Raw genomic sequence first — 26,505 nt, 5'->3', positions numbered from 1 at the left:
GAGATGGTAAATTCTGGTCTTGCTTTTATTCTTTTTTTATGTGGTTATATTAAACTAAAAATTGTATATGTGGGCCATACCTAATATATGTCAGGATCTTATTCACGCTCTGTGCTTGGGGGATGTTGTGATGCTGAGATCAACCTATGTATGCTGAATTGTATGATCACGCAAAGCATGTGCTCTATCCTTTTGAGCCATATATCCTTGGTTTAGACTAAAAATTTGGGGGAGTAACTAAAAAGTAAAAATAGCAATTCATAGAAACTGCTGACATGGTTAGAATATAACATGAAAGAGGATTTGGAAATACAGCTAGGTTTTGTAGTGTTCTTCAAAACTTCACAAACTTGTGCATTTTACCCTTCCTTCTTCCCATAGGTTAAAAATGTTTGATCAGTAACTGTATTATCTTGTCCAGAAATCCTGTGTGTGGCACATTTATATGTTAAACCAATCAGCACACATGCAACAGTTGCCCATTCAAGCAACCCTTCAAAGACAGCACAAAAAGCTCATTCACATTTCAAGATACAATTGACAGGGACTGAAACACATAATAGGGAAGACTGTTTTTTTTTTAACCTTATGGCATGTATAGTCAGATTTTGTTGTTGTTATCTGGTAACAGGCAAAACCAAAATAATTCAGGCTTGCATTTCACAACTCTTTCTAATCTATGGCAGGAGGGACCAGAGACAACAATTATCAATGAGTCACAAGAGCAGACAGAAGACTGTTAGTAGACCTGACAACAATATATTAAGATGCTCTTAAGAAATATGTGTTGATGCAAAGTATGTAAGAAGTGCATCTTAGAAAGCAATATCAAAGTGTTAGAAAAAAAGAAATCCCTGTCCAAATGGCTATGTGGGATTTACTTGTACCTTAATCTTACTCTGTTAAAATACACAAATATTCCTAGGCCTTCTTGTAACTTTTAAGTCTTCAAGAAAAATAGTGATATTTTCATAAATAGAGCAGTTTTATATTTTGTGTGAAATGTAATGCATTTATCTTCAATTATATTGTTTGTGGTTATGATGGTCTGAATGTGATTGGCATGGGGAGGGATTTGAAGAATTCTTCTAGATCTTCCATTCCTACTAATAGCTGGATGCAGGAGTCCTTGTTACAGTGGAATGTAGTCACTGACTGACATCAGGAATAATGGTGACCCATCAGCTCCAACACCAATCTATGGTGTGGGCAGACTCAGTGGAATTTATTATGCAATCATGACTTTGGAATGGTAAAGATAGGAAGGGTTTTACTTAGGGGAGAGGGCTCAGTTTCTCGGTAGAAAAACAAATGATCCAATTTTAGAGACAAAATCCCTGACAGAAAGAACTAAAACTAAAGTTTTAGTTCAAAGTTTTTCTAGTTCAAAAAATAGTTTTAAAATTGTAGAAAATTTATTATTCAGATTGCAATAGGAAAAGCAAGACACTTTTCCATCACAAATCTTAAAAAAAAATAAAACCTAAAGAAAAAAAATACAAAACGTGAAACTGTTATGAACTGTAAGGGAAGTAGTCTGTAGAAAACCTGATCTCAGTATGTCAAGGCGAGGACATATTCTGAAAGAAGAACATATTTTTAAAGAGAAAATCTTGAAGAAAATTTTTAGATGTTTTCAAAGAAACATAGATCAAAAGGGCAGGGTGGGAACTCTTCAATTTGGTTTGACCTTGATCCTCAGTGACTGTACAAAATATAAAAGGCTTGGATTGATGTTTAACGTCTGTGTTTTATTGTTGATGGCACCAGAAAAGCTCATGTTCTATGTTATGTCACTGTACATATTGTAAACAAGACTGCATTAATATTGTTTTATGATTTGTTTCAATAAACCTAGATTTAAAAAAATACATTCACAAACTACCTTATTTTTAAACACAATGATTCCCTTTTATTTCTTAACTGTACCCAAAATCCCACAATAAAAAAAATCATTTAAAGCTGTGTGTTTCAAACATCACTTAGAAATGAAAACAAAACAAAACATAAAAACAAAGATCAGTTCGCAACATAATTTAAAGAAGCTTCTGGTTTAAAATACCACAGCAGCAATATAAAGAGCTGGTGGCAATCACATTTGGGGATGAGACCCACAACAATATATTTAGTCCACATCAGCATCCAATTACAGTAGTTGCTAAATTCATTCCAAAAAGTTATTGCTAAATTTTTTGCAAGGAATTTGTGAAGATTGTATTTTACAGCAGCAGCGGTTCTGCAGCAATAAAAATGAGAACAGGAGGGTTTCATTGCTTTTGAGAGCTAAAGGGACCACAAGAACATCTTAGATTGCCTGAAGGGAATCTTCAGTTCCATTACTGTGTGTTGCCTACAAAAAAATAAATGCAGATGACAACCACCTTCATAAGAGGGCTATCGTCATCCAATTCGCTACCCAGAATAGTATTCCTTCTCCCCCCTTACCCAAACCATCAGAATGGAATGCTCTATTTTCCCAAGGTGTATTTTGTTCTCATTAATAGTACATCAGCTGCACGTGTATTTAGATAAAATCATAGATTTGAAAAAAATCTACAGTAAATATATTCTTCAGAAATGAGCCACATTTTTTTTTTATGGTTACTGGAAACATTTGCTCCCAATGTTTAAAGAACAATTTGGTCAACTACTGTTTTATTTTCAAAGAATATTAGATACACCTGAGATTGCCAATTGAGCTCTCTATATGTCTCCTGAAGAGAACAATGAAACAAAAACAAACAAAACGAGGTAGGTTAAAACAGGAAGCGCAACACAGATTGGGTTGTTTGTTTGTTTTTGTGTTTTTTTTGTGGGTTTTTTTTTTTTTTTTTTGTATTTTTGATTTTGCAACACCTTGATACCACAGGCGGCCATGCTTGTAGCTTTGGGAAAAAAATCCTAGACAGTCACAGAAGAGTTCAAATCATCCGAGTAAGAGTTTATAAGGACACGAATCAATCTGAACTAAATACATACATATTTCTGCACAAATGTTGTTTACTGTATGTCGGGTCATTTAGAAGGTTAAATGATTAGGGTCTCAGAATTTAGGCCAAAGCCTTGCTTTTGCATTCTCTAAAACTGGAACCAATGGTATCTGCAGTGTCTCAGGCAGGCTCAGTAGTCTAGTCCCTTCTCTCATCAATCCAGAGAGAACACAGGCAGCTCAGAAACATTTATTGTTATTATTTTTTTCAGTCACAGTTTTCATCTTGAAAAAGTAGTACCCTCAGGAGTAATCTGGGTATGACCAGAGCCTGCATGTCATCCATTGCCTAGTTCCCAGAAAGAATTCAATGGTCTCAGTCCAACTCAAGTTCAAACTGAGAGACCAATTAGCTGGGAGGCTTTGTGCATTTAAAAAAGAATATCTCTCTCTGAAACTTAGCTTGTTCCCCAGAAGCTCTTGCTGTCTAACCCCATCTATCATCTCTTGGGGGCTCTGACTGGTTGCAATAGAGCTGATGAAACTTTGTGTTACAGATTCCCTCGATTGCAAGAGCCGACAACTCAATAGTGCTACTCTCCCATTCAACACTCTCCTTTCTGAACAGGGCCATATAAAAAGAGGGCCTGCCAGCCTCAAAAAAATGGTAGTTGAATTTTTTAGGCTAAGGCTAGTAGTTTAGCCATTTAAAATCTATTTCCCCAAAGAGGGGAAAACTAGTATTTTTCTTCTCTTTTAAAAATTCATTAGCCAGTCGCTATCAAAAAAGCAACCTTTTGGGTTGGTGAAGGCAAAAGAGTTCTAAAATTATCCCACTATGCAGTTATGGCCTTCAGTGTAAGGAGATAAGGTACATTTATTGTGCTGTCTCTCACCATTTGAAATTTGAAATTTTATAACATATCATATACTTAAAGCTAGCAGGCAGACAGAATTAAAAAGACTCTTTTGCTCACTATGCATACTCTCCCCATTCTTAAAAAGTAAGGGGTAAAGAAAAAAGGTAAAAAAAAAAAAACCAAACAAACAAACAAAAAAAACAACCCCGAACTCAAACTCCACTGGAACACAGCTTAAGCATAAGAGCACACAATATTTGTTTCTATCCCTAACTCCGAAGGGCACATGGTCCATCATTGTCCACAGAAAACGCAGCATTCTTGGGGGATCTCCTGGAAATTTCTGCCACCTTTTTCTCTCCTTCTCAACCAGGTTGCAACATTGAAAGATGGACTGTTTTGGGACGGGTGGAGGGAGAGGAAAAGGGGAAAGCTCTATGTTCAACCAAGCCTTCTGATTCTGCCTCTAGACTGGCATAAGTCCACATGAGTTATGTTCTTTTAAATTAGAAATAACGCCATGAAGATAAGTGCCAAGTGCTCTTCTGTTACCAGTTCATCATGGAATTTCTGTTGAGGGTCATGAAAAACACTTGGCTACTTCCTCCAGATCGCACGGATGCAAAAAATACCTGTTTGAAATTAAAAAGAAGTTAGTTCAACTGCAAGGTTTCTTTCCCTCTTTTCTTCAACCGTCCATCCATTTCCTCTCATATGTCCTATCCTTGCCATGCGTCAGCTATTAAGACTCAATGGTAGGTGTATATAAAGTGCCTTTAGTACAGTGCATTTTTTGTAAATACTTCTGCCTTTATACTCTGACTTTTTATTACTATCATGGGATTGACCTGGGAAGGGATTTTTATCCTGACTTGCAACACCTCTTTAGATACTTCGATTTTAAAAGAAAATTTTGTGCTAGAATAAGGTGTTGTACTTTTGACCTTGGACACATATATTCTGGAAAGCCAAAGAGACTATCTTCTCTCTTAGAATGACAGAAAGAAGACTTTGGGGTTTGAAGAGAATCCCTTTACAATATAAATTGTCAAGACAGAAATTGGGGTTGAGGTGAGAGCAAGTTGTTATACAATTTCAGTTCTCAACCTTTTTAATTAGAAAAGCTGAAGTGTTTATAATTAGAAAAATTTTAGTTCCTATTCATTTGGCATTTTTAAGAGCTTTGATTTTTGATTTTTTTTTTTTGCTAACACTGCCATTTCTAAGGCCAAATGAAATAATATCCTTGGCCAAATGAGATAATGACATTAGTAAATAGAAAGACTTAATGTCTGGGTTTCTTAAGACAGTTTATAAAAATATTTAAGTAAGCAAAACTTGGGTTCCTGCTTGCTTGAGCTGAATGTAAACGCCTGAGGAAAACAAAGTTTCTGGCTGTGATCTAGCCCTTTATTCAGCTGACACCATAGTCACTAGTATAAAGTCTCTTTTACTTCATTTCCACAACTTCTCTAGAAAATTCCTAAATACCCTAACAACTTCTTGTGAAGTTCTGTGAAAATGCTTGTCATTCAGCTAATGCTACATGGTTAAGTAAAGCTATTTTTAGGGTCAATAGAGTACATGGGGAAGCACAGAGGGCACATAGAAAACCACAATAAGGGGAAAGGGTAGCTGTTGTGTGGGTTCTTGACTCTAATCCTTTGTCCCCCAACACTGGTAACTACAGTCCTTAACTAGAAGGTCTGATCATAGTTTGCAACAAATCTGTTGGGGATAGGTCTTTAATAAATGGAAGTGGATCCACGCCCACATTAAGAACCATCTTATGATACCCCAGTGACTTGGTAGAGTCTAGAGTTGGTCTGTTTTTTAGGTAATGTCCTGAAATCATTTCTGCCACCTATAGCTTCTATCTTTGCAGACCATACCAATTGCATATTTATTTGGTAAGGCTTGAACCTAATTTGGATTCACACTTGTAGGGCTGGACTAAGACCAGTCTGATTTCTGAGGAAATAGAGTAGGCAGAAATAACTGCCTGTTTAACCCAACACACTCTTTCCTACAGTTTATATCTAATTTTTGGGGGGTGAGTGGGTAGGGGAGGGACAACAGTATGTCTCAATTAATCATAGTCACAAAGGATAACTTCACAAATACAGTACAGCTTAGCTACTAAAAACTCTGGGTTAGTCTACAGGGAAGACAGGAAGAAGCAGCACTGCTGCCGAATATCCTTCTGAGGTGACTGATCATGCCAGACAGACACCGTCAAGTTCACTAGAAAACAGTCCCCTATGGCCCTTCAGAAGAAACATGGCTGGAATGACACAGGACATGGCACTAGTTGAGTTTGTGATTGTGCATTCCTTAAAGAATGGGTGACATTTTAAAAGTTTACTTTTTCTACATATCAAATGTTTTAGATTTAAAGTGAAATATAGTGTGATGGGTCAATTCCAATGATGACCTTATGAAAGTCTTAAAGTACAAGTATAAATTAAAGGTGACCCATCCTACTGGGAAATGATTTGTGATGGGCCAACAGTCTAAGTACTAAGGAAAATTTAGGGTGTTGACTGAATCTTCATAAGGCCTGCAATCCACAAAATATACTTAGAGCTTACAGAAAATTACTAGATGTTTTTGTCTTTTTTTTTGATATGAGAAATACACGTTTTGAGGGTTCACATGAATCAAACCAAATAATGCCATTTCAAGATAATATTGATTGTTTAACACAGATATGATTCAAATCAGTATAAAAGAAAATGAAGGTTTCACAGGTACCTGGTGGTCTCTTAAAATGCAAACACTAATGCAAATGTTGAAACGGATTTACCTTATCATTTCTTTCACAAAGAAACTTTAACCTTTGAGCTCGCTTATGCATAAATACTCCATCCAAATGTCCTGTTTCCACTGACCGGATCTCAATAGCTTTCTCGCCCCAGCCCATTATCTGATTGGAATGAATGTAGGCTGTCAAAAGGAATTTCCAAAACTGCATTAAAAACATTAGATGGGCAATAATCTCACAGCATCTGTTCACATCTTAACCACAAAAATGACAAATGACTTGAGATAAACAGACAAAAAGCAAGTCTTACAAGAGTTATTCACAGACATTTTTTTTTTTTGGTGGAATCAAATGGTTGTTTCACATTTCTTGATTTTCTTTTCATTTGGGGAGTGTAACTGCTGAAGGAGATAAGGAATGGTTAACCTACCCACAGACGTGGGCATTTCTCCCCATTGGAGCACCACATCCTTAGTTATTCGGCCATAGGTGTTCACATACACCCCCTCATCCTCATAGCAAACAAGCATTTCCATTCCATCTGTTTTAGGCAAGATGACAATGGCATGAGGAGTGATATTGCCCTGAATCTAGAAGACAAAGAAAGGTTAGGCATTATTCCTTTTAAATAAAAGATGGTCTCATGACTATTAATCTCTAAGAACTGCAACGCATTTTTTTCATTTCACTTTAAAGACTAATATCACATAATTTTAACACTGATATGTAAGATACAGCTTTACTCATTAATTTGAGACTCCATTTACCTGTCTCTAAAAAAACAGCTACTATGTAACAATCACAGGGCATTTTCTAGTTTTTTATAGAACAATATTTATAGAATAACTCCCCAACTATCTCTGTCTAAATGAAAAAACTTGCATCTCACTGGGTTTATGAAAATTGCCTAGAATTGCTCAAATCTAACAGAAGTTGAATTTGGAGTACTTTTAGAGCACATCTTTCAGATTTTGAAAAATTATTTGTTTTGCATGAGAAAAATCAATTTCCAAGAAAGGTGAAAAGAATGCAAATCAGTTGACTTGTGGAAATGGTCTCAAATGGGGCCAAAATATAAAAGATTCAAAATACGGTTTCTGACCAATCGGGGTATGAGAATATAATACAGACAGATGGCTGATCTAGGTACCTAGATACCAGAATAATCCAATTTAGAGATTTGTTAAATTAAAAAAGACAACAACTTTCAATTACTACTCATAAAAATTTACACAATTGGGGAACTGGTGCAATAGTACAGTGGACAGGGCATTTGCATTGTATGCTGCCCATCTGGGTTCGATTGCAAGCCTTCCATATGGTCCCCTTCCTGGTCACGGGCAGGAGTAATTCCTGAGCACAGAGCCAGAAGTAACTACTGAGAACCACTGGGTATAGCCCACCCGCACCCCCAATTACACAATTGAAATAAGTGCTAAATGTTTGTAAGAAAGAAATAACATGTGCTACTACTCTGCTCCCTGTATTGAGGTGTCACTGTGTTCTTCTGTAAATGTGATGTTTATTGTGTATACATATACATACAGGTGACTGACATGCTGCAATGCAGTAATGCAAGACAATGTTGTAAGAAAATCTAAGTACAATATATTAAAATGTTGTGTTTCTTTGAAGCAAAGTTTTTAACTCAAAGTATTAAACAACTACAAACTAGGTTTCAGATTTTCTTGATAAATAATTATTTTTTGTGTTAGTCTTGGAATTAAAAACAGGACACACAATTCATTATTAGACAATACACTTGTATAAGTGAATACACTTGTATTTTTAAAATTCACATTTTAGGCAAATGCCTGTAGTTATATAAAGATAACATTTAGGCACTGTGTTCATAAAGCAATGTTAATACTACCATTTGCAGGGAACACTGGCAAATCATTTTCAGATGAATACAGTATGCCAATGATAGCTTTCTGGGATAGGTCTTTTTGTCTCCATTCTAGAGTGAAAGTTAAAGGCTGAGGAAGCTGCCTAAAGTGGCCATTACTGCAAAGTGAATATGTGCTAGAAGCAGGACAAGGGATTCATGTCTGAATCAATTATACAATACTGTCTTTAAGATAAAGAATGTACAAAAGTTGTATCAGAAAAATAAATTAACCACACTTCAAAAAACTGTAAATGGGAATCCAGCTGTGGTACTTTTGTTTAAAAATATAATCGATGTTTTCAAAGAGAAAATGTTTAATTACAGATAATTTCTATTATGTATTATTCAGTTTTGACTTGTTATGAAAGTTAAGCTTATGTGCTGTCCTTATTAAAAACATTCTATTTAATGAAGGTCCAATGGCAAACTACCTTACTGAATTGTCCAGTTGGTGAGAATGACTTTCATTAAAGGTGGAAAAGCATTTCTACATGCATGTTGATACAATTAATAATTGGCTTTCAGGAACTTACATGAGATGGTATGTAGATATCATAAGAGTTTCCTGAATCAACATCAATTACATGGAAACCAGTGTGTGAGCCAAATATAACCTTTAATCTCTGGCCTTCTTCTACAGTTAGATCAACAAGCAGGGGCTTGTGCTGGAGATCTGCAAAAGACTTTAAACATAACCCCATGAGTATCCACACCATTATAAAAGGCAATCTTTTTTTGTTTTGTTTTGTTTTGTTTTGTTTTGTTTTTTGGGGGGGGGGTTGGGTCACACCCAGCGGTGCTCAGAGGTTACTCCTGGCTGTCTGCTCAGAAATAGCTCCTGGCAGGCACGGGGGACCATGTGGGACACCGGGATTCGAACCAACCACCTTTGGTCCTGGATCGGCTGCTTGCAAGGCAAACGCCGCTGTGCTATCTCTCCGGGCCCATAAAAGGCAATCTTAATAATTTTGTCCCTTGGCCATTTCCTAGAATAAGGTAATGTATGATATTTTAAATTCAATAGCTGTAAAATTTTTTTCATTGTAGGCCTTTCCATGTAATGGCCCTGTAACACACATTTGTACCCTTTTCACCCTTTTCACCTTTTCTTTGTAATGCAGGTCAGAGAAATGGTTTACAGTTGTCAATTTGGATAGTGCCATCATTGCATATTTAAAGCTTGATGCTTGGGTACTACAGTCTTTTCCTGCCTTAGATCCTTTGCCTCAGGACAAGGTCAGGACCCTTGTGGTTTCTCTCTTTTCCATGTAATGAGCAATGCATAGCAATAGCATTTACAGAGTAGCCTATGATGGGCAGCTGAGCCATCTCTGTGTTACATATGTTCAAAGTTATAGACATGCTATGGTTCTGGTTTTCCTTCAATGAGCAGATGTCAGATGGGCACTTTTTCTAAATTTAATGTTGAAATTTGAGGTTTGCGGTTGGGAGATAAAGAGGATGGAGTGAAAGTTACATGTGGTACATTGAGAGTAGAATTTCAGTTAAAAAGAACAAAAAATAAAAGAGTGCTTGACTTAATCAATTTCATCAAGGTTCTAGGTGTTGGAATCTGGATTCTAAGTCCCAATGAACTATCAAGTTCTCTTTTAACAATATTTGATCACTCTACTTTTATGACTCTTAAAGTCCAGAAGTATAACTAGTACATGATAAATAACTGGACACTGCCATTGCATCTCACCACCTAACTCTTTACCTTTTGCTAATATGGGGGATATAGTCTCATCATATCCCATAGGAGGGCTCAACTTCCTTGCCAGTTCTACTGTTCAAGTTCTTGTTTGTGTTATTCCCTCTTTCCAGGTCTGGTGTGCTGTAACTAGCAATGAATACTGTATTCCCTAAAGCCTTTGGCAAGAAAACTACTGTGGTAACTTCAAAACTGGATTGGCATCTTGATTGAAAAGCTTTTCTGGGCCGGAGAGATAGCATGGAGGTAAGGCGTTTGCCTTTCATGCAGGAGGTCATCGGTTCGAATCCCGGCGCCCCATATGGTCCCCTGTGCCTGCCAGGAGCAATTTCTGAGCCTGGAGCCAGGAATAACCCCTGAGCACTGCCGGGTGTGACCCAAAAACCAAAAAAAAAAAAAAAAAAAAAAAGAAAAGCTTTTCTGGAGAGAGGTTTTGGCAGAACATCAACTCCACATTAGTTTTTAGGAGTCATTCCTTAAATGTTATTACTACATAATGCATTATAAAGAATACTCTTTCTAATAGAGGGACAATGGAGAGAAGCCCATTTCCAAGGCTGCATATATCTTCTTGAGCATGTCACAAATGAACCTTTTGTGCTAAGGGAATAAAATAGAAATGGAGTGCTTCAGACCTGAACAGGAGGCAGCTTTTGAAACTCTTACTTGACATAATATGTGGCAAGGAAGAATAAAGAATAAAAAGAAGATTCTTTATTCTACCATTCAGACAGGTAGAGAGAACAGTGAGGCCCACAGATATATAAGGAAAAGAAGATGAGAGAGTAAGAGAGAGAGAGAGAGAGAGAGATGTCTAGAAGATTAGTTCACAATGGTTACAGACAACTCTAAAAACTCTGAAAATACTGGATTACCAGGTCTGTAAGAATTGATGCCTCTGACATTTAAAAGTCAATTTCCTAAACTTTCATGAGTAATTAATCCCACCACATGAGTACAAACTCAGGCAAGATTAAAACAAAAGAGTAATAAAATGGAATACTAGGGGAAAATAAGGTCATCTTCATATTTGAATATATTCCACATTCATTTCTATTCTAGAAGCCTTTGTAACACTGGAGATAGATGAGCACTGTGTGGGCATTAGGGATTTTGACACAAAGTTTTATTAGGATTAGAAGAATTTCAAACTTGAGATTTAGTGAGCTGGTTTGCTTTCTCCAAGCAAAATATAAAAGACTGACTTAGTTATGTGACTGTGTAATAACTCTCACGGACCAATACTACAATTAACATTTTATCTAATAACACTTGGAGGTCATGGAGGAAGGTAAAACCCATGATCTCATTTCATTTTCCCTTTGTAAAATTTAGTATGTATAATTTTATAACATTTACTCATTCTTTGCCTTTCATACATCCAAGAGTTCATATCATCCTTTGAAAAAGTGTATTACATATAGAAGATTAGTACTAATCTATGTGTAAGAGAGATCACTTTGTTAACTAGTGTGAACATTCCTACTTACCTTAAATGCCATAAATTTATGATAAGGTTTCGGAGCCCATGCATATATCTCCACAGCGTTCTTTAAGGCAATCACCAAAAATTTGATCCTTTCATATTTAACTGTAATGAGAAAATTAAAAATGAAAAAACATCAAGTTATGTAGTGTCTGCATTAGAGAATGTCTAAGTGATTATATATGATTATATATACCCAAACCCTAACCCTAAACCGATGTAATTGAGGATAGTATTCTTCAGTTGGGATTTTTTCCCATAGGTATTAATGTACTCGGTCTGTAAATACCTGAAGAGTTTTATTTTATATTCAAGATTCATCTGTCTAAATATAAAACTGCTTGGGATTCTCTTTAATCATTAGGTCTACATGTAAATTGACATATTTTTGGCAGCACTCAGAAATTACTTCTGGCAGACTTGGCGGGTGCATATAGGATGCTGGGGATCAAACCTGAGTCAGCTTCTTGCAACACAAATGTCTTACCCACTATATTATTGTTCTGGCCCACAACTTCTTTCTTTAGTTCTCTTAACACATTTCTTCTGCTATCCCCAGTATAATTATATTTTACATTTTTGTTAAATTAATGTCTCAGGTTCAAATTATTATTATTTACAGATGAAGAACATAGTACACCACAGTTACATTTCTTCTCTGGTTTCTCATCACTTATTTATAAACTTATTTTTAATGTGTATCTCTAGCACATGCAAACTTTTTGCTAGTTCTACAAAATATAATCAAACAAGGCATACAATATATTAGTAGCGGTTTTTTTAGTGGCACCTTTTTTTTGGAACTCTCCTTTGTCTCACTCTCCTTGAACTGACTTCTAGGCCCAGGTACACATATATTCACATCTTACTTGTTTTGTTTCTCAGGAGAACCCTCACTAATAGATGGTTATGAAATATTAGATCAAGATAATTATTACCTGAATTTTGAGAGTCAATAATCTTTCAAATCTTCCAGCATTGCTTCTAAGTCCCTGACCACTAAATTTTGGTTTTACCATACATAAACTATTTTTGCTGGTAAGTTTTAAGGACCTTCTCTTTTCATGGCACTGAAATATCATTCAAGTATATCGTTTTAGTGGTATGAATTTTTATTTCTTGTACTATGTCCTTTGACCTTAGATTTCAAGGCTTTAGTTCTAGAAGCAATCTTGTATTACTTATTTGGCACTTTCTTTTCTTTCTACTTCCTATTTGCTTATATTCTTAAAACTCAACTACTTGAGAGCTATTCACATGGACAGATACTTTGACATTTCTTATCCTTTATCTCCATTCTTATTTTATTTTTGTGCTATTCTCTAAATGTTTCATCTCTTATTTCTAACACTTAGACTACATTTTTTATTCATGTAAAATATATTTTAATTGTCAAAGTTTTTCTTGATTTATAAATAACCTCTGAACACTCAGCTTCACTGATTTTTCTTAAATTTCCATGACTTTTATAATAAACAGTTTTCTAATCTCTGCAATTATTACAGTTTAATTTTTTGTTCATTGATTTATTTGAAATTCCTTATGTCACCTTTAATGATGACAGACTTCATTTTAAGCAATGCTTTTTTCTCGGCACTTCAAATGTTAGTAGTAGATAACCGTTCTTTTTGGCTATCTAGTTTCTAGGCAAGTCTTTTATTCTCCTCTGTAGGAGCAAAATCAAGGATACCAATGTTTGGGAATTGTGTGTTTGTGTGTGTGTTGTGCCCACCATCATATTAGTGCTGCCAATCTTTTGTCTTCTGCTGCAGGAGGTGTGTGTCGCCACCTGAGTCTCGGCAGAGCAACTAATTCTGGAATATATGCGGCTTTTACCACTATCCTTTTTCATCCCATTCTACCCTTTTTTTTCAGATACATCTGGGACTTTTGGTCCTTGCTGTTGAGTAACTGGAATGAATGTAATAACTTTTCTTCCATTAATTTTTAATGTTGAATTATACATATCTTCCTAGAATAGATTTATTTCTAGGTATCTAACCTTGCCCAATTTTGTGACCATCTTTTACTTGCTAGCTTCTCTAATATTTTGTAATGAGTCACATGGAAACCTAGCAAAGATATTGGTAATTTAAGGTTATATGTAGCAAGTTAACATATACTTAAAGTGTGTGAAACTAGAGTCTTAAAATATATGCGAGGCTGTATGACCTTTTGGAAATATAATTACTGAAGTGATACATTCATGTTTCAAGCAGATCTTAAGCTGATAAATATATCATCATCATCATGGAACATTGGTGGGAGGAAGGTTGTACTAGTGAAGAGGGGTGTACCTTTTATGACTGAAACCCAACTACAACCATGTTTGTAATCATGGTTATTAAATATATTATTATAAAAAACAAAAAAATCCAAAATATCATCAACATCTGGTAGAAAAATATAGAGAGAAACACAACAATATCAGGCAAATAATTATACATCTTGAATCTTACCAACTTTGTAATGTATACAGCCTTCCAAGTCTCCAACTGTTATCCACCCTTGTTTTTTTTCAACTTCTGGATCATTGTGTAGTATTCTGTTTCTTAACCAAGAAAGATAGTAAACTCGTAGTTTATTTTTCTTCCCTGTTGAAATAATAAAACTTTAATTTTAAGAATGTGGGATAGGTTTTCTCCCAACTTTTCCCAATTTTCATCACTTATTTCTTGTTATGCGTGCATATGCGAGTATGTGTGTATATCATGCATATACATGTAGGTGGGTGTGCATGTGAAACATAATATCCAGCATCCCGAGCATCATCACAGTCTGTCAGGACTTATGATTAAAATACATCCAGGATTACATAATTTGTCTTTACAGATACTCCTCGCTTAATGACCTACCTGTTTAGTGACCACTCGCACTTATGACCATCTCTTCACCATTATTTTATTTTATTTTAAATATCCTTTTTCCATCTTGTACACTCTACAGTACAGTACCATGGTTTTTGGTGCTTTAATGTACCCACTTTACTAACTTTATGTTCTGTAATACATTGCAGTACTGTGTGTAAATTACACAACTATGCAAATTAAAACAAGTGGAAGTTTTCAGTTTGATCTTTCTTGTTATTTTACTTATTCAGAATAATGTATTGTCAAGTACTATGCATATACTGTACTACGTATACAGTACATGCAGTTCCTCACTTACCGACCAATTCGCTTAATGACGAAGTCTTTGAAACGGAACTTGGTCGTTAAGCGAGGAGTTTCTGTACTTTTCTGTGGTTTCTTTCCTTTTTTAAAGTGGGATCTCCAGAGTTGTTTGTGGGTTAGGTGGGTTGGTACTCCTGGGGTATACTTTGTGGTGCTAAGGGGTTGGGCAAGATAGTTGTTGATAAAATTCAGATTCTTGAGAATGCAAATTATCTCCCTAGTCCTTCATGTAGTTTGCTGTTTTCTCTAGTGCAATGTTTCCCTAATGCAATGGGCAGCCGAACTCACTTAAGATCTAATTCTGTAATAGAATTTTGAGTTAGAGTTACAATATGTTCTAGATCTAATTATATGAAGGAGTGTTGGGAAATGGGACCCTTTAGCATATGAACTTAAATGTAACTACCTTTCCCTTGCCATCTAACCCATCAACCTATTGATGGTATGTTTTAGTCAACGCCCCTATTATTTTAAAAAAGAATAGCTGGTATTAGGTTGTATGCAAAAGGAGAAAAGGATATTTTTTTAAAGGACAAGGGAAACCTTTCTTCTATTAAATTGACATTAATAGCCTCTAGAAGGACTCCTCCCATTTTTTCGCTTGTTTGATTTTTGCCTTTTCCCCCTTTTGCTTTCTTTTTCCTTTCCTCCAAACAGAACCACATAACTTGAACCATCTTGTTCTACCTCACAAATTGAGGGGGAAATAATGGAGGGTGCCAAGACCAAACAGTTGTATGAACATTGAATAGAAATAAAAAAAATGATCAGACTTAAACACTAAATCCAAAGCCAACAACAACAGAATCGAAACCCAATCTACAACAAGCTAGACAGAGGGAACCACTTATACTACCAGCCTGGGGGCGGGGGGTGAAAGAAGGGGAATATCGGATGCATGCTCGGAACAGGGATGGAGGGAGGACAACACTGGTGGTGGGAATGCCCTGATTCATGTCACTATGTACCTAAAATATTACTGTGAAAGATTTGTAATCCACTTAGCTCAAAATAAAAATTATTTAATTAATTAAAATGAAGACAAGGGAAACAAGCTCAAGTGTGAAACCATTCTCCAGGAGCAGATAAATATTTATCAATATGGTCCAAGGAGGTTTCTTTCAATAAGTGACATCTTACAGCAGAGAACTCATCATTAATGAAATCTCTTTGGACCTCTGGAAAAAAATGTTGCCATTACCGAAGGATACAGACTATTTTTAGCGAAAGCTGTAAAAACCCAAAGGGTAAGAAGTCCTTGTCTTTGACTCAGTCCTCTGCCCTCTTTATAATAGAAGCAATCACAGCTTCCTTTCTATGACCCGAAAAGTGTAGTGGGGTGTGTGTGTGTATACCATCACACAGGTATATATTTATCAGTAATATATTCTCTTTATCTGAGAAAGTCAGCTCTTTATTTTCAGAGTAAAAGGTCCTTGTCACATGAATTTTTCCTTTTCTCTCTCCTCAACATCCCTGATTTCCTGGCACAGGACTGATATCCCCAATCTGCCACACTTTATTTAAAATTTATACTCATATGATAAATTCTCACCACATATGTAATCAAATCAATTTCACCCTACTAAATTGGGCGATGCTGTTTTGATTACATATCAAGTCAAAGAAAAAGATTAGACTCAGAAAATAATGCTGGCCACATTTATGGTGCCAAGATCATTGAAAGAAATATAGAATAAAAATAGAAGAGAAGGGCCAGGGATATGGAATAAAGACAAAATATAAGTCTGGCTGCCATGTATAAGCCTTGGTGGAAACACCGCAGGAGCTGTGACAGACCTTAATGTCTGGACCCCTCACCAAAGATTCTGCCTATTGTCTTCTGTTGTGGAGTTTCTACTGCTCTGCAAGTAGGCTAATATGTGGTGCTAATTTCTCCTTATATGAATGGAAAGGGAAAAGATAGTTTTCTTTATTAAACCCCTTTAAATATCACAAGGAGATAAGACCTCCCTTTGAATACATAGATATTAGGAGGGCAAAAACCAGCCACCTCAAACTATTTCTTTTTTTGGCAAAAGGTTTTAGCCAAAACCAAAAATAGGAAGTGCTATGAAGTCTAGATGGAGTGGACTTTTTGTGAAAGACATTCCCTGTGTAAAGGAGGGGACTCTATATTAAGCTGTTTCCTTTATTTATCAGAGACAATCTCCTTAACTCTCAATGGAAAAAAATCTGCATAACCCCTTCCCTAAACCCACCTTCTGTTCTCTTCAAGCTATTTAAGATGGTGTTTGACCACATGGAAGTTTCTCAGTTCTGCTAAGTCTCTCCTATGTACACATGCTATAATTAAATTTTTTTGTACTTTTCAGTTTGTCTGATATTTATTTCATTATTTGCCAGTCTAGAAGAATCCAGAGAGGTACCAGATAGTATCTTTTGTACCTGTAGAGTCTCCTTTATGCTACATTTTTTAAATAGCTAATAGTAAGAACTCCACTCTTGTTTCCTTTAATCTTTTTGAAAACCAAAAAGCTACAGGATGTAGAAGCAATAATTCTCACACTCATATTTTATTGTAGATTTAATCACCCATTGCACCAGCTGCACTACCTAAAACATGGTAGTGCAATTATTGAGAGAAAACTGTTTACAAAACTGTGACAAATCTCCCATTCTTAGAGCCCATAGTTTGATGTAAGCCTTTCAGTAACGGTATTGTAAACCATGGTGATAAAAGAAAGAGGGAGAGAGGGAAAGGGAGAGGGAGAAAGAGAGAGAGAGAGAGAGAGAGAGAGAGAGAGAGAGAGAGAGAGAGAGAGAGAGAGAGAGAGAGAGAGAGAGAGAGAGAGAGAAAGTTTGTGTGTGTGCGTGTGTGTGTGTGGTGGAGGTAGACTGTCTTGAAGATTGGAGATTGGCTGTGGGGGGAAGGGGAGGCAAACTGGGAAAATTGGTGGCACGAAATGAATACCGGTGAAGGGATGGATATTGGAACACTGTATGACTGAATTGACTGAAATTCAACTATAAACAACTTTTAACTCTATCTCATGGTGATTTAATTAAAAAAAAAATAGAACATTGGTGGTAAGTCTGTGTTTTGGAAACCATGCAGAGGTGATAGCTTTCCCTTGAGATTTCAGAATCCTCAGTTATCAAGTGTGGCCAATCTCCCTCAGGATTCTCTGCTTTTATGTAGTATGTCATGTTAGTCATTAGATGGGAAGGACAGAGCTTACAACTTTTTCAGTTACTGGGGTAAATAACTTTCCATTAATAAAGACCCAGAAAAGTTAGTCACTTACCTGATATTGTCACAAGGACATTTAATCCCTCCAGAACATCCATCTGCTGAAACCGCCTCCGATTGATGAGATTATAGACTTTGCCTTGCCCACTTCTGTCCAAAAGCATCAGGCCATTTTCAGTTCCCACCAGAAGATTTACACCTGCAAATTTAAGTGGCACCCCCAAAAGACAATATTAATTTAGGTAGTTACAACATGTTAAAGTTCATGGTATCAATGCCTAAAATTTCTGTAGCCCACTACTATTATCATCCTAAAGTATCTTGGATCTTCCCTATGCTGCCTACACAAGACCTTTAAATATTTCTTTTGCACCGTGCCCCCTGAGCCTAGTTACATGAGGGCACATACCTCCGGCATATAAAATGACTGGGCGTATACGACGACCCCCTAATTTTGCAGTTTAAACATAGGTTTAGGCCTATATTCGCTGTATCAGACAGAACGTTTCTGTGCTGCAACTGTATGTACCACAGTGAGCCAATCACAACAAGCAAAGGTTCAAAGATCATACTGCACTAGACTTCCTCTCTGACTCTGGCCAATCTGAGCAGGCTTTTGACAGTGTAGATTCGGGTCCAGAACATTGTCTAATTTGCATGCATAAAAAGCCTGCTTGGATTGGCTGAGCGGTCTGAGCAGCCTTGCAGTGATTGGTCCCTTATCATAGGCACCTTTTCTGGCAATTCCCTGGTGGCGTCAGTTAATCTCCCCCACTACATGAACCAAACAACACCCCATCCTCGGACCCTAGCACTGAATCACCAACACGGTTAGCTGGGTTTTGCCAGAAGTGGCCCCCAGATCTCCTGAGTACTGTTTGGGAGCCCCCAAGAAAGAGATTTGGAAACTCTGAGGACTGATTTTTTTTTTGTTTTGTTTAGCAGCATATTGAAACATTTTTTGGGGTATACTCGGCGTATAAGACGACCCCCGATTTTTGGTTGACTTCTTTTGTTTCAAAAGTCATCTTATATGCCGGAAAATACAGTAATTCTCTTTCTCTCTCTTCGTATTTCCCAAATAAATTTATTTTACTTACTGAACTATTTGTATCTTTCCTGAAATTCTTTTCTGTAAGGGTCGGCAATGGACTGAGAATAAAAAGTGACTGCACTTGGGCATCACTCTTGCCAGGGCTCAAAGGATCAAAAGATATGCAGGGATCAAATCCAGGTCAACTGCATGCAAAGCAAGCATTTTTACCTGCTGTACTATCTCTCTGGCCCTAAGAAGGATTTTTTTGTTTGTTTTTATTTTGGGTCACAACTCAGTGTGCTCAGGGCTTACTCCTGGCACTGTGTTCAGAAATCACTGCTGGCATATGGGATATTGCGAATTGAATCTGGATTAGTGCATGCAAGGCAAATGCCCTTCCTGCTGTGCAGTCACTCTGGTCCGCATCAAGACTGATTTTTTTTTTTTTTTTTTGGTTTTTGGGCCACACCCGGTGATGCTCAAGTGTTACTCCTGGCTCTGCGTTCAGAAATTTCTCCTGGCTTAGAGGACCATATAGGACACTGGGGGATCAAACCATGGCTCGTCCTAGGTCACCCTCATGCAAGGCAAAGGACCTACCACTGCACCACTGCTCTGGTTCCAAGACTGATGTTTTAAAACCAGCTTTAACCATCTGTGTCTGGATAAAACCTAAGCAACAGTGCTTTGTCCATAGAGGACCAGACAAGTAGGTAGTAGAGGAGCATATAAAAGTAGAGGTGTTGACACAGTTATTAAATCACTGCCCCTCTGGCAATACATTTTTATTTAAGTGATTGCAGCATTCATTACATCTGGCCATTTGCTACCTAGCATGACATCCTTCTGTTATAGGCCAGAGATAGCAGGATCCTGGTAATGGGGAAAGACAATGTCTGGAACCCAAGACAACTAAAAGGAAGGACATTTTTGAAAGATAGGACCCATATGAGTAGCCAAGAAAGCCTTTGAGATGCAGAATTCTAGGGTAAGAGCAGCGCTAAATCCCCATGGAGAAGCTCTAAATGAAACAAAGACCATGCTAAGAATATCAAATAAACTATCAATGGTTTCTAGTTCTTCCAGTTAACAATAACCTACTAACAGACTTGGGGGGGTAGTTTAAGCAAACTTTATAAAAACTAACTTGGCAGAGGCAAAGGCATATTATCCCCATCAGGGGGTCACCCACATCTCTGTCTGAGACATGTAACTCTTTCCTTTTACTTTATGGAGCATATTTTCCATCTTGGGAATATTTCCATTTTGGACTTCAGATGCATACTCTGTTCTCCCTACTGTAAAGAAATGCACATTTCTCTTGAGCATTAATTCTTTCTCTCCCCAAAATTCTTTTTAGTAAGGGTAGGAAGGCAATGGGTCAGAGAAGAAAAAATGGGGGCAAAGATAGAACTGAGTTTTTTCTTTAATTAATGGTTCTCCACTCCAGCCTGAACCCATAACTTTCTCTAAATCAGGTGGTGTGTTTTTACACAGTCAAGTGGAACTCAAATGCATATATAGACAACCACCTGTGGTTGAAATTTGCATGAGAGATGCAAGGTCAATGATATGAAATTAAAAGTTGTCATAACAGATTTTTTTTTATCAATCCTAGACTTCTAGGATGAGGAAGTGATGAGGAAACCAGTAGACTTCTCTTGCAAGATTACTACTTCTATTTGTATTTCACATGTCACCTGCAACACTTCCTCAGAAGCTTAGGCACAGCTGTGATTTTGGTGCAGTCTGACTGCCGTCCTTCTCCATAAGGCCTTCCTTTTTTGGGGGGAGGATTGTGCCCAACTGCAGTGCTCAGGTTTGACTGGTAACTCATCACTCATGGATCTCTCCTACTGGGGCTCAGGGCACTTTATAGGATACTGAGGATTGAACCTGGGTTGGCCAAATGTGATGCAAGTGCCTTAACCACTCTTCTCTGGCCCCTGTCTTATTTTCTCCAATTCTTCTTCCTTATTTTTTCTAAATTTCACACTTTTCTCTAAATTTTAGTTTGCCCCAACCCAAAGGGCATGATCTCTAGCCTTCCCACTTTCAATATTTAATAAAAAACACACTTCCATACTCCACAGAAGAACCTCTTTTTCTTCTCATACCAAAGTTTGACTGATGTTTCAAACCCTCAAGGTTGTGCTCTCCTCTGGAAAAATAAGAGACTTCCCAGAGAGCTAAATCTCATCCAGTCCCACCTCCCAGATAGCAACACAAATCACAGAAATTCTGACAGGTAAGTGGTTTGTCTGGTTTGCTATAGTCGTAAAAATTCAACCCTAGGTAAATAACACTTCCCTTCCAGCAAAATACCATTGGGGAGACCTACTGTGCAAAGTGTGTATTGCAAGTACTAAGAGAAAGTTCACTCCTTTGTCTGCTACCATTAAACATTAAACATGGATCTCTCACCTCCGATTCTTTCACAGAGGGTAGAACCTTATTTTCCATCACCTCTATCACAAAATCTTTTTTTTATGTTTACTCTCCTCTATGTTAACATTGCAAGTATTTTTCCCTTATCAAATGTGGCACCCCAAATCAGGCTTAATATTATAGATGGCTAGAGATGTTTATCTAAAACAGACGAGAAATTTGATGAATCTTGTTATAGCAATTTTAGTTTATTTTTTGATCTTGGGCCACACCCAGTGGTGCTCAAGGGTTACTTCTGGCTCTGTGCTCAGATATTATCACTGGCAGGCTCAGGGAACTATATGGGATACCAGGGATTAAACATGGCTCTCTCTCTCTCTCTCTCTAGATTTTGTCCTACCTGGCAGCGCTCAGGGGTTACTCAGAAATCTATGGCTCTATGCTCAGAAATCACCCCTGACAGGCACAACAGACCATATAGGATACCAGGATTCGAACCACATTCCGTCTTGTGTTGGTCACTTACAAGGCAAATACCTTATAGCTGTGCTATTGCTCCAGCCCCCCATGGCTCATTCTCATGCAAGGCAAATGCCATATCTGCTGTGCTATTGCTCTGGCTCTACCAATTTTAATTTTGAGGTCAGTTAAGACCTATTGGTTTTGGTTCTAGAAAGATAGTACAGAGCTTGAAGTGCACTTGCCTTGCACTTTGCCTTGCATGTGGCCAATCGAGGTTCATTTCTGGTACCCCATTTGGTTCCCCAAACATGGCCAAGAGTGACTTTTGAGTAATAAGCCAGGAATAAGACTTCATCACCATTGGTGAGGCCCCCAAACGAGCAAACAATAAAACCTGCAGATCTTATTCAAAACAGTTACAAGGTGATAAATTAACCTAAAGGAGAAGGTTCAATTGTGCTTTTAAAATTTTTCTCACATTACTGCTGCTACTGGTGGTGTGACATTCAAATAACTCACTGAAACAAGCTGGATGAGTTTTTCAGCTGTTACAGGTGATGTCACTTCTTCACTTGCAGAATGATACAACATGCACAAAATCACATTTGGCACATAGCAACAGTGCTAGGCACATAATGAGTGATTATTAGTTGGTGATAGTTTCATATATGAATTTTAGGGAATCATGTTGAAGCTTGACTAATCTGAATCTTGTATTATTCTTTACATTAGGTTATTAATTAAAAGTATAGTTGCTCTTAACTTTCCCAGAGGCCCAAGAATACCAAGTCAGGTCTGTAACATTGATAGTCTAGTTAGCTGATCAAAAATACAACTTACCCCAAAGAGCTGCGCAAAGTATTTCTGAATTGAATCGTTTCTTGTATTTTCTGATTTCTGGTGTGTCACTATGGGGCCGAATGTTGGTTGGGTTCACATTGACCACAGAAATTTTCCTCGCTTCATTGAGTTTGGCTTGTTCTTGCCTAAGAAGTTCACTAGTAAAGAGAGCTTTGAGAAAAAGAATCAGATTAGTAGCATCTTACAAAATATTCACTGGAGAGAGGGAGAAGGGGCTTCAAAGGACTATTTTTTCTCTTGTTTGGTATGTATTATGGTAAAAGCAGGAAATGGAAACTACACATTTTAGTAGAATAAAGTATGTTATTCAAATAAGCAGTATTTTTACACATTAGCAAAACAGGTTTATAGATAGTTAGCTTGGACTAGAGAATTGATATTAATATCGCAAAATTAAATATTCTACTCTATCTTCTAAATAGATGCTGAGAAGATTTATTTTTCAAAATTTGACATTATCAACTGACAAACTAGCCAAGCTTGGTGCTGATTAGTGAAGAGCAAAAGCTGATATGAAGCAAGGTTCTCTAAATCAGCAGATCTTTGCAGGAAGAGCACACGTCTAAAATGCAGCCCATCATATTAAGAGCCTATGTAGGACGTGCAGAGCATTTGTACCCAGAGATTGTTTTTGAGACATATGTGGTGAGTTTGGAGATCTTTGAGGAACAGCTTTTCCTAGGACCCCTGGATACTTCTGGATTCCTACCAGAAGCAAAATAGAACAGTATGTTTATATATATATGTGTGTGTGTATGTATGTATATATATATATATATATATTTATTTATTTTAAGAATCTTACAAAAATAAAATTGTTTCTTTTACAACAGGACCTTAGCAGTGACTGGTGTAACTGCTGAATTTATGATGAATTCGTTTCTTAGGATATATCAGAAAGCAGTATAAATAAACATCAAGCAGTTTTTAAAACTCTGGGAACTTCTAGTTTACCTGTAGCTGATGATTCTTCATCCTCTTCATCTTCATCTGTGGGAGATGTCTGATACACTCTGGGGTCCACAAAGGGGGTGAAGGAGGCTTTAGTACTGCTTCCAATGCCATACTAATCAGTGAACAAGAAGATTAGAACTATCAGAGACATAAACACTGTAGGAACACACAATGCTAAAAGTACTTTGGCTTTAGAATCTATTTAGTGTTTCATACTCTAACTCTTGACTGAAGGTTTGTGTCTCTCATGCTCCTGGTCTTAGTTACTCACTAAATACTGCCTTATTTGCATTGATTATAAGACCACAAGACTGCAATGAGCAAATTAATTTTGGTCTCTATATAACACATCTGAATCTGATAAGATGGCTTTGGTGATAGAGCTGATCTCTTCCTTGAAGTGAAAGCAACAATTCTCATTCATGAATTGATCTTCAGAAAAGCTGACACAATAAACTACATATAATACATAGCAGCAGTCTTCCTGAACACACAATTAACCATAGGCTGCCTCTTGGGTCTTCACACTCTTTCACATAGGCTTGATGATGCAGATGACTTGATATTGGTTCAAGAAGTCTTAGGCTCTTTAATTCAAGGACAACTTTATCTAGGGATTGAAGGTTTTGTTAAAATGACCAAATTAATCTCCTTAGAAGGTTATGCATATTTACATGCCTTTATTGGGGACGCTAAGAAGGTGCCAATTTTGTGTCAGTGCACTTTGAGAGTTTACAAATCAACTGTCAAGGATTTGAAAAGCCCCATGAAGACACGAAGTTACCAGATGAGGGGAAAGTAAGCTCAAATAACATGGCTATATGCCATAATAGTCCATTTTTGAGGTTTGAAAATGAAGCTTCAGCAAACAACTTCTTAGCCTGCTTACACTAGCCCTTATACTTGAGACCTTTTAATATCACAAGACTAGCATTCAACATAATAAACCATAAGAAATCCTTTAGCAGAGATAAAAGTATAGTTTTAGTTTTTTATTTTAAAACAAACTCAACAAACTCCTTTTAACCACATAAAAAGAAAAACACAAAAATCCATCTAACTTGATTCAAGATTTTCTCTTTAGATTATGAAGCTGAAACCATTTTATACTTTACAAAGTATGGCCCTTCTTCCAAAATAGTTCTTTAAACACATGGTTTCCTTTAAATTTCATTTTTTTTTTAGTTTGAGGGCCAAACTAGTTGTGCTCAGATTTACTCCTGGTTCTGTGTTCAGGAATCGCTTTTGGCAATGCTCCAGGGACCATATTAAGTGCTAGTGATTAAACTTGGGTTGGCTGCATGTAAGACAATTACGATATCCATTGTACTATTTCTCTGGCCCCATCCTCTAATCTTTAAAGTCAGTGAGGAAGTAGGGACTGATACCAAAAGTGCTACTTTGCTGGGGCAGCAGCAGAATGTGAAGCAGGCCCAAACTCACAGGGTCCTCTTTGATCCTGAAACATTAGTGCAGGCAGAAGAAGTCTCACAAAACTAATCTAGGATGCTATATTTCTAATGTGCCTCCATGTAAGTTCTTTTCTGCAGTACAAGCAAAGCTCATCTCCTCTTTAGCTTTAGAATCCAATTGGGATTTAGGAAAAGTTGGTGTGTATAACATCAAAAACAATTGTACATGTATTTACTTAACAATGGGTCTATGTGTGATTCAGTACTAATCCTGAAACATGGCTAAGAAACTTCAGTTCAATAAACTGATCAAGCTCAGTCAATAACATCAATGAATACTATTTATTTCACTGTGTCAATTCAGTATTTCCTAGATTATTTCAAGAGTGATAAGAACCAATTTTTCTCTTTTTCATGCAAATTTAGAAATTTAGAAAAATGAACACTCAGAATACATCCACTTACTAATTTTTATTTTCATAAAATTACTCCAAACTTATTTTTTCAAACACATTTTTTAGTTAAAGTGGGGCATACCAGGTTGTTCTTAAGTCTATCCCAAATTGGTGCTTGGGAGTCACTCACTCCTGGTAGTTCTCTGGGGTTATAGATAGAACTCAGGGTCTCATACATACAATGCAAGCACTTTACCACTGAGCCATATCCTTGGCCCCTCAACTTCATTGAATTGAAGTTAAACTTAGTTTGACTAAATTCATGTAAATTAACCTCAGCTGTTGGACTTGGGATCTCTCTTGGTTAAGAAAAATTCTCTCACTGGCTTCAGAAAAATCACTTGATTACAACAGGCCCTAGTAATCTCATCTATAAATGGGTCCAGTTGATGTCTGAAAAATTTTCACTGCTCTGCTGCTTTGTTTTCTTCATTTGAGTACATACATAAGCTGTTATACAATAGACACCAACTAAGCATGTTTCAGGAGGTTGGCAAAGCCGTATTGCCAAGAGAGTAGATTTCTGAACCTAGTACCTACTTCAGTTCCAGAGTCCATCTCCTGGGAATGGGTGGAGACACGTCCCAGGCCCTCAGTGGGGGTCCCAGCTGGCGAATGGCTTTGTTGCACCAGGTCTGGGAGGTTGATGTGGCCAGCAAAGCCATTGCTGTCACTGTGGCCAGATCGCTTCTTCTCTCCGGAAGTCTGAGAGGATACAACACATATTGGGAGCAATCAGGGGGACATCACAGAATAATGTGATGATGCTGTCCTTCATCTTCAAATGGGCCCACTGAGCTATAAAATGGCCAATGTTCAAATTTCTGGCATAATTAAGTGAAAGGAACTATATTTTGCTGATATTCACAGTAGGGACTGGTCCTAAGTTGAGGCTGTTTCTTTGAT

General features: G+C 37.1%; 1 protein-coding gene across 4 annotated transcripts in view; it reads right to left on the bottom strand.

The window, feature by feature from the left end:
• Positions 1 to 1,886: 1,886 nt before the first annotated feature.
• The window catches only part of TNIK (TRAF2 and NCK interacting kinase), a 420,827-nt gene continuing 396,208 nt past the window's right edge, over positions 1,887 to 26,505 (bottom strand). For 2 of the 4 annotated variants that reach the window (XM_049775216.1, XM_049775217.1), the window contains 10 exons: positions 26,140 to 26,304; positions 23,733 to 23,844; positions 22,758 to 22,928; positions 18,087 to 18,230; positions 14,104 to 14,238; positions 11,649 to 11,749; positions 8,978 to 9,127; positions 6,984 to 7,143; positions 6,596 to 6,735; positions 1,887 to 4,421 (listed from right to left, as the gene is read on the bottom strand). In XM_049775216.1, coding sequence (XP_049631173.1) covers positions 4,338 to 4,421; positions 6,596 to 6,735; positions 6,984 to 7,143; positions 8,978 to 9,127; positions 11,649 to 11,749; positions 14,104 to 14,238; positions 18,087 to 18,230; positions 22,758 to 22,928; positions 23,733 to 23,844; positions 26,140 to 26,304 — 1,362 coding nt within the window. In that variant the 3' untranslated portion in view covers positions 1,887 to 4,337. Of the gene's footprint in view, positions 4,422 to 6,592; positions 6,758 to 6,983; positions 7,144 to 8,977; positions 9,128 to 11,648; positions 11,750 to 14,103; positions 14,239 to 18,086; positions 18,231 to 22,757; positions 22,929 to 23,732; positions 23,845 to 26,139; positions 26,305 to 26,505 lie in introns of those variants that run through there. The other 2 variants (XR_007496767.1, XM_049775218.1) reach the window with 2 other exon arrangements.

Source organism: Suncus etruscus, chromosome 6, assembly GCF_024139225.1.
Source record: "Suncus etruscus isolate mSunEtr1 chromosome 6, mSunEtr1.pri.cur, whole genome shotgun sequence".
Taxonomy (NCBI): Eukaryota; Metazoa; Chordata; class Mammalia; order Eulipotyphla; family Soricidae; genus Suncus; species Suncus etruscus.
This window is presented reverse-complemented; position numbering and strand designations above follow the sequence as displayed.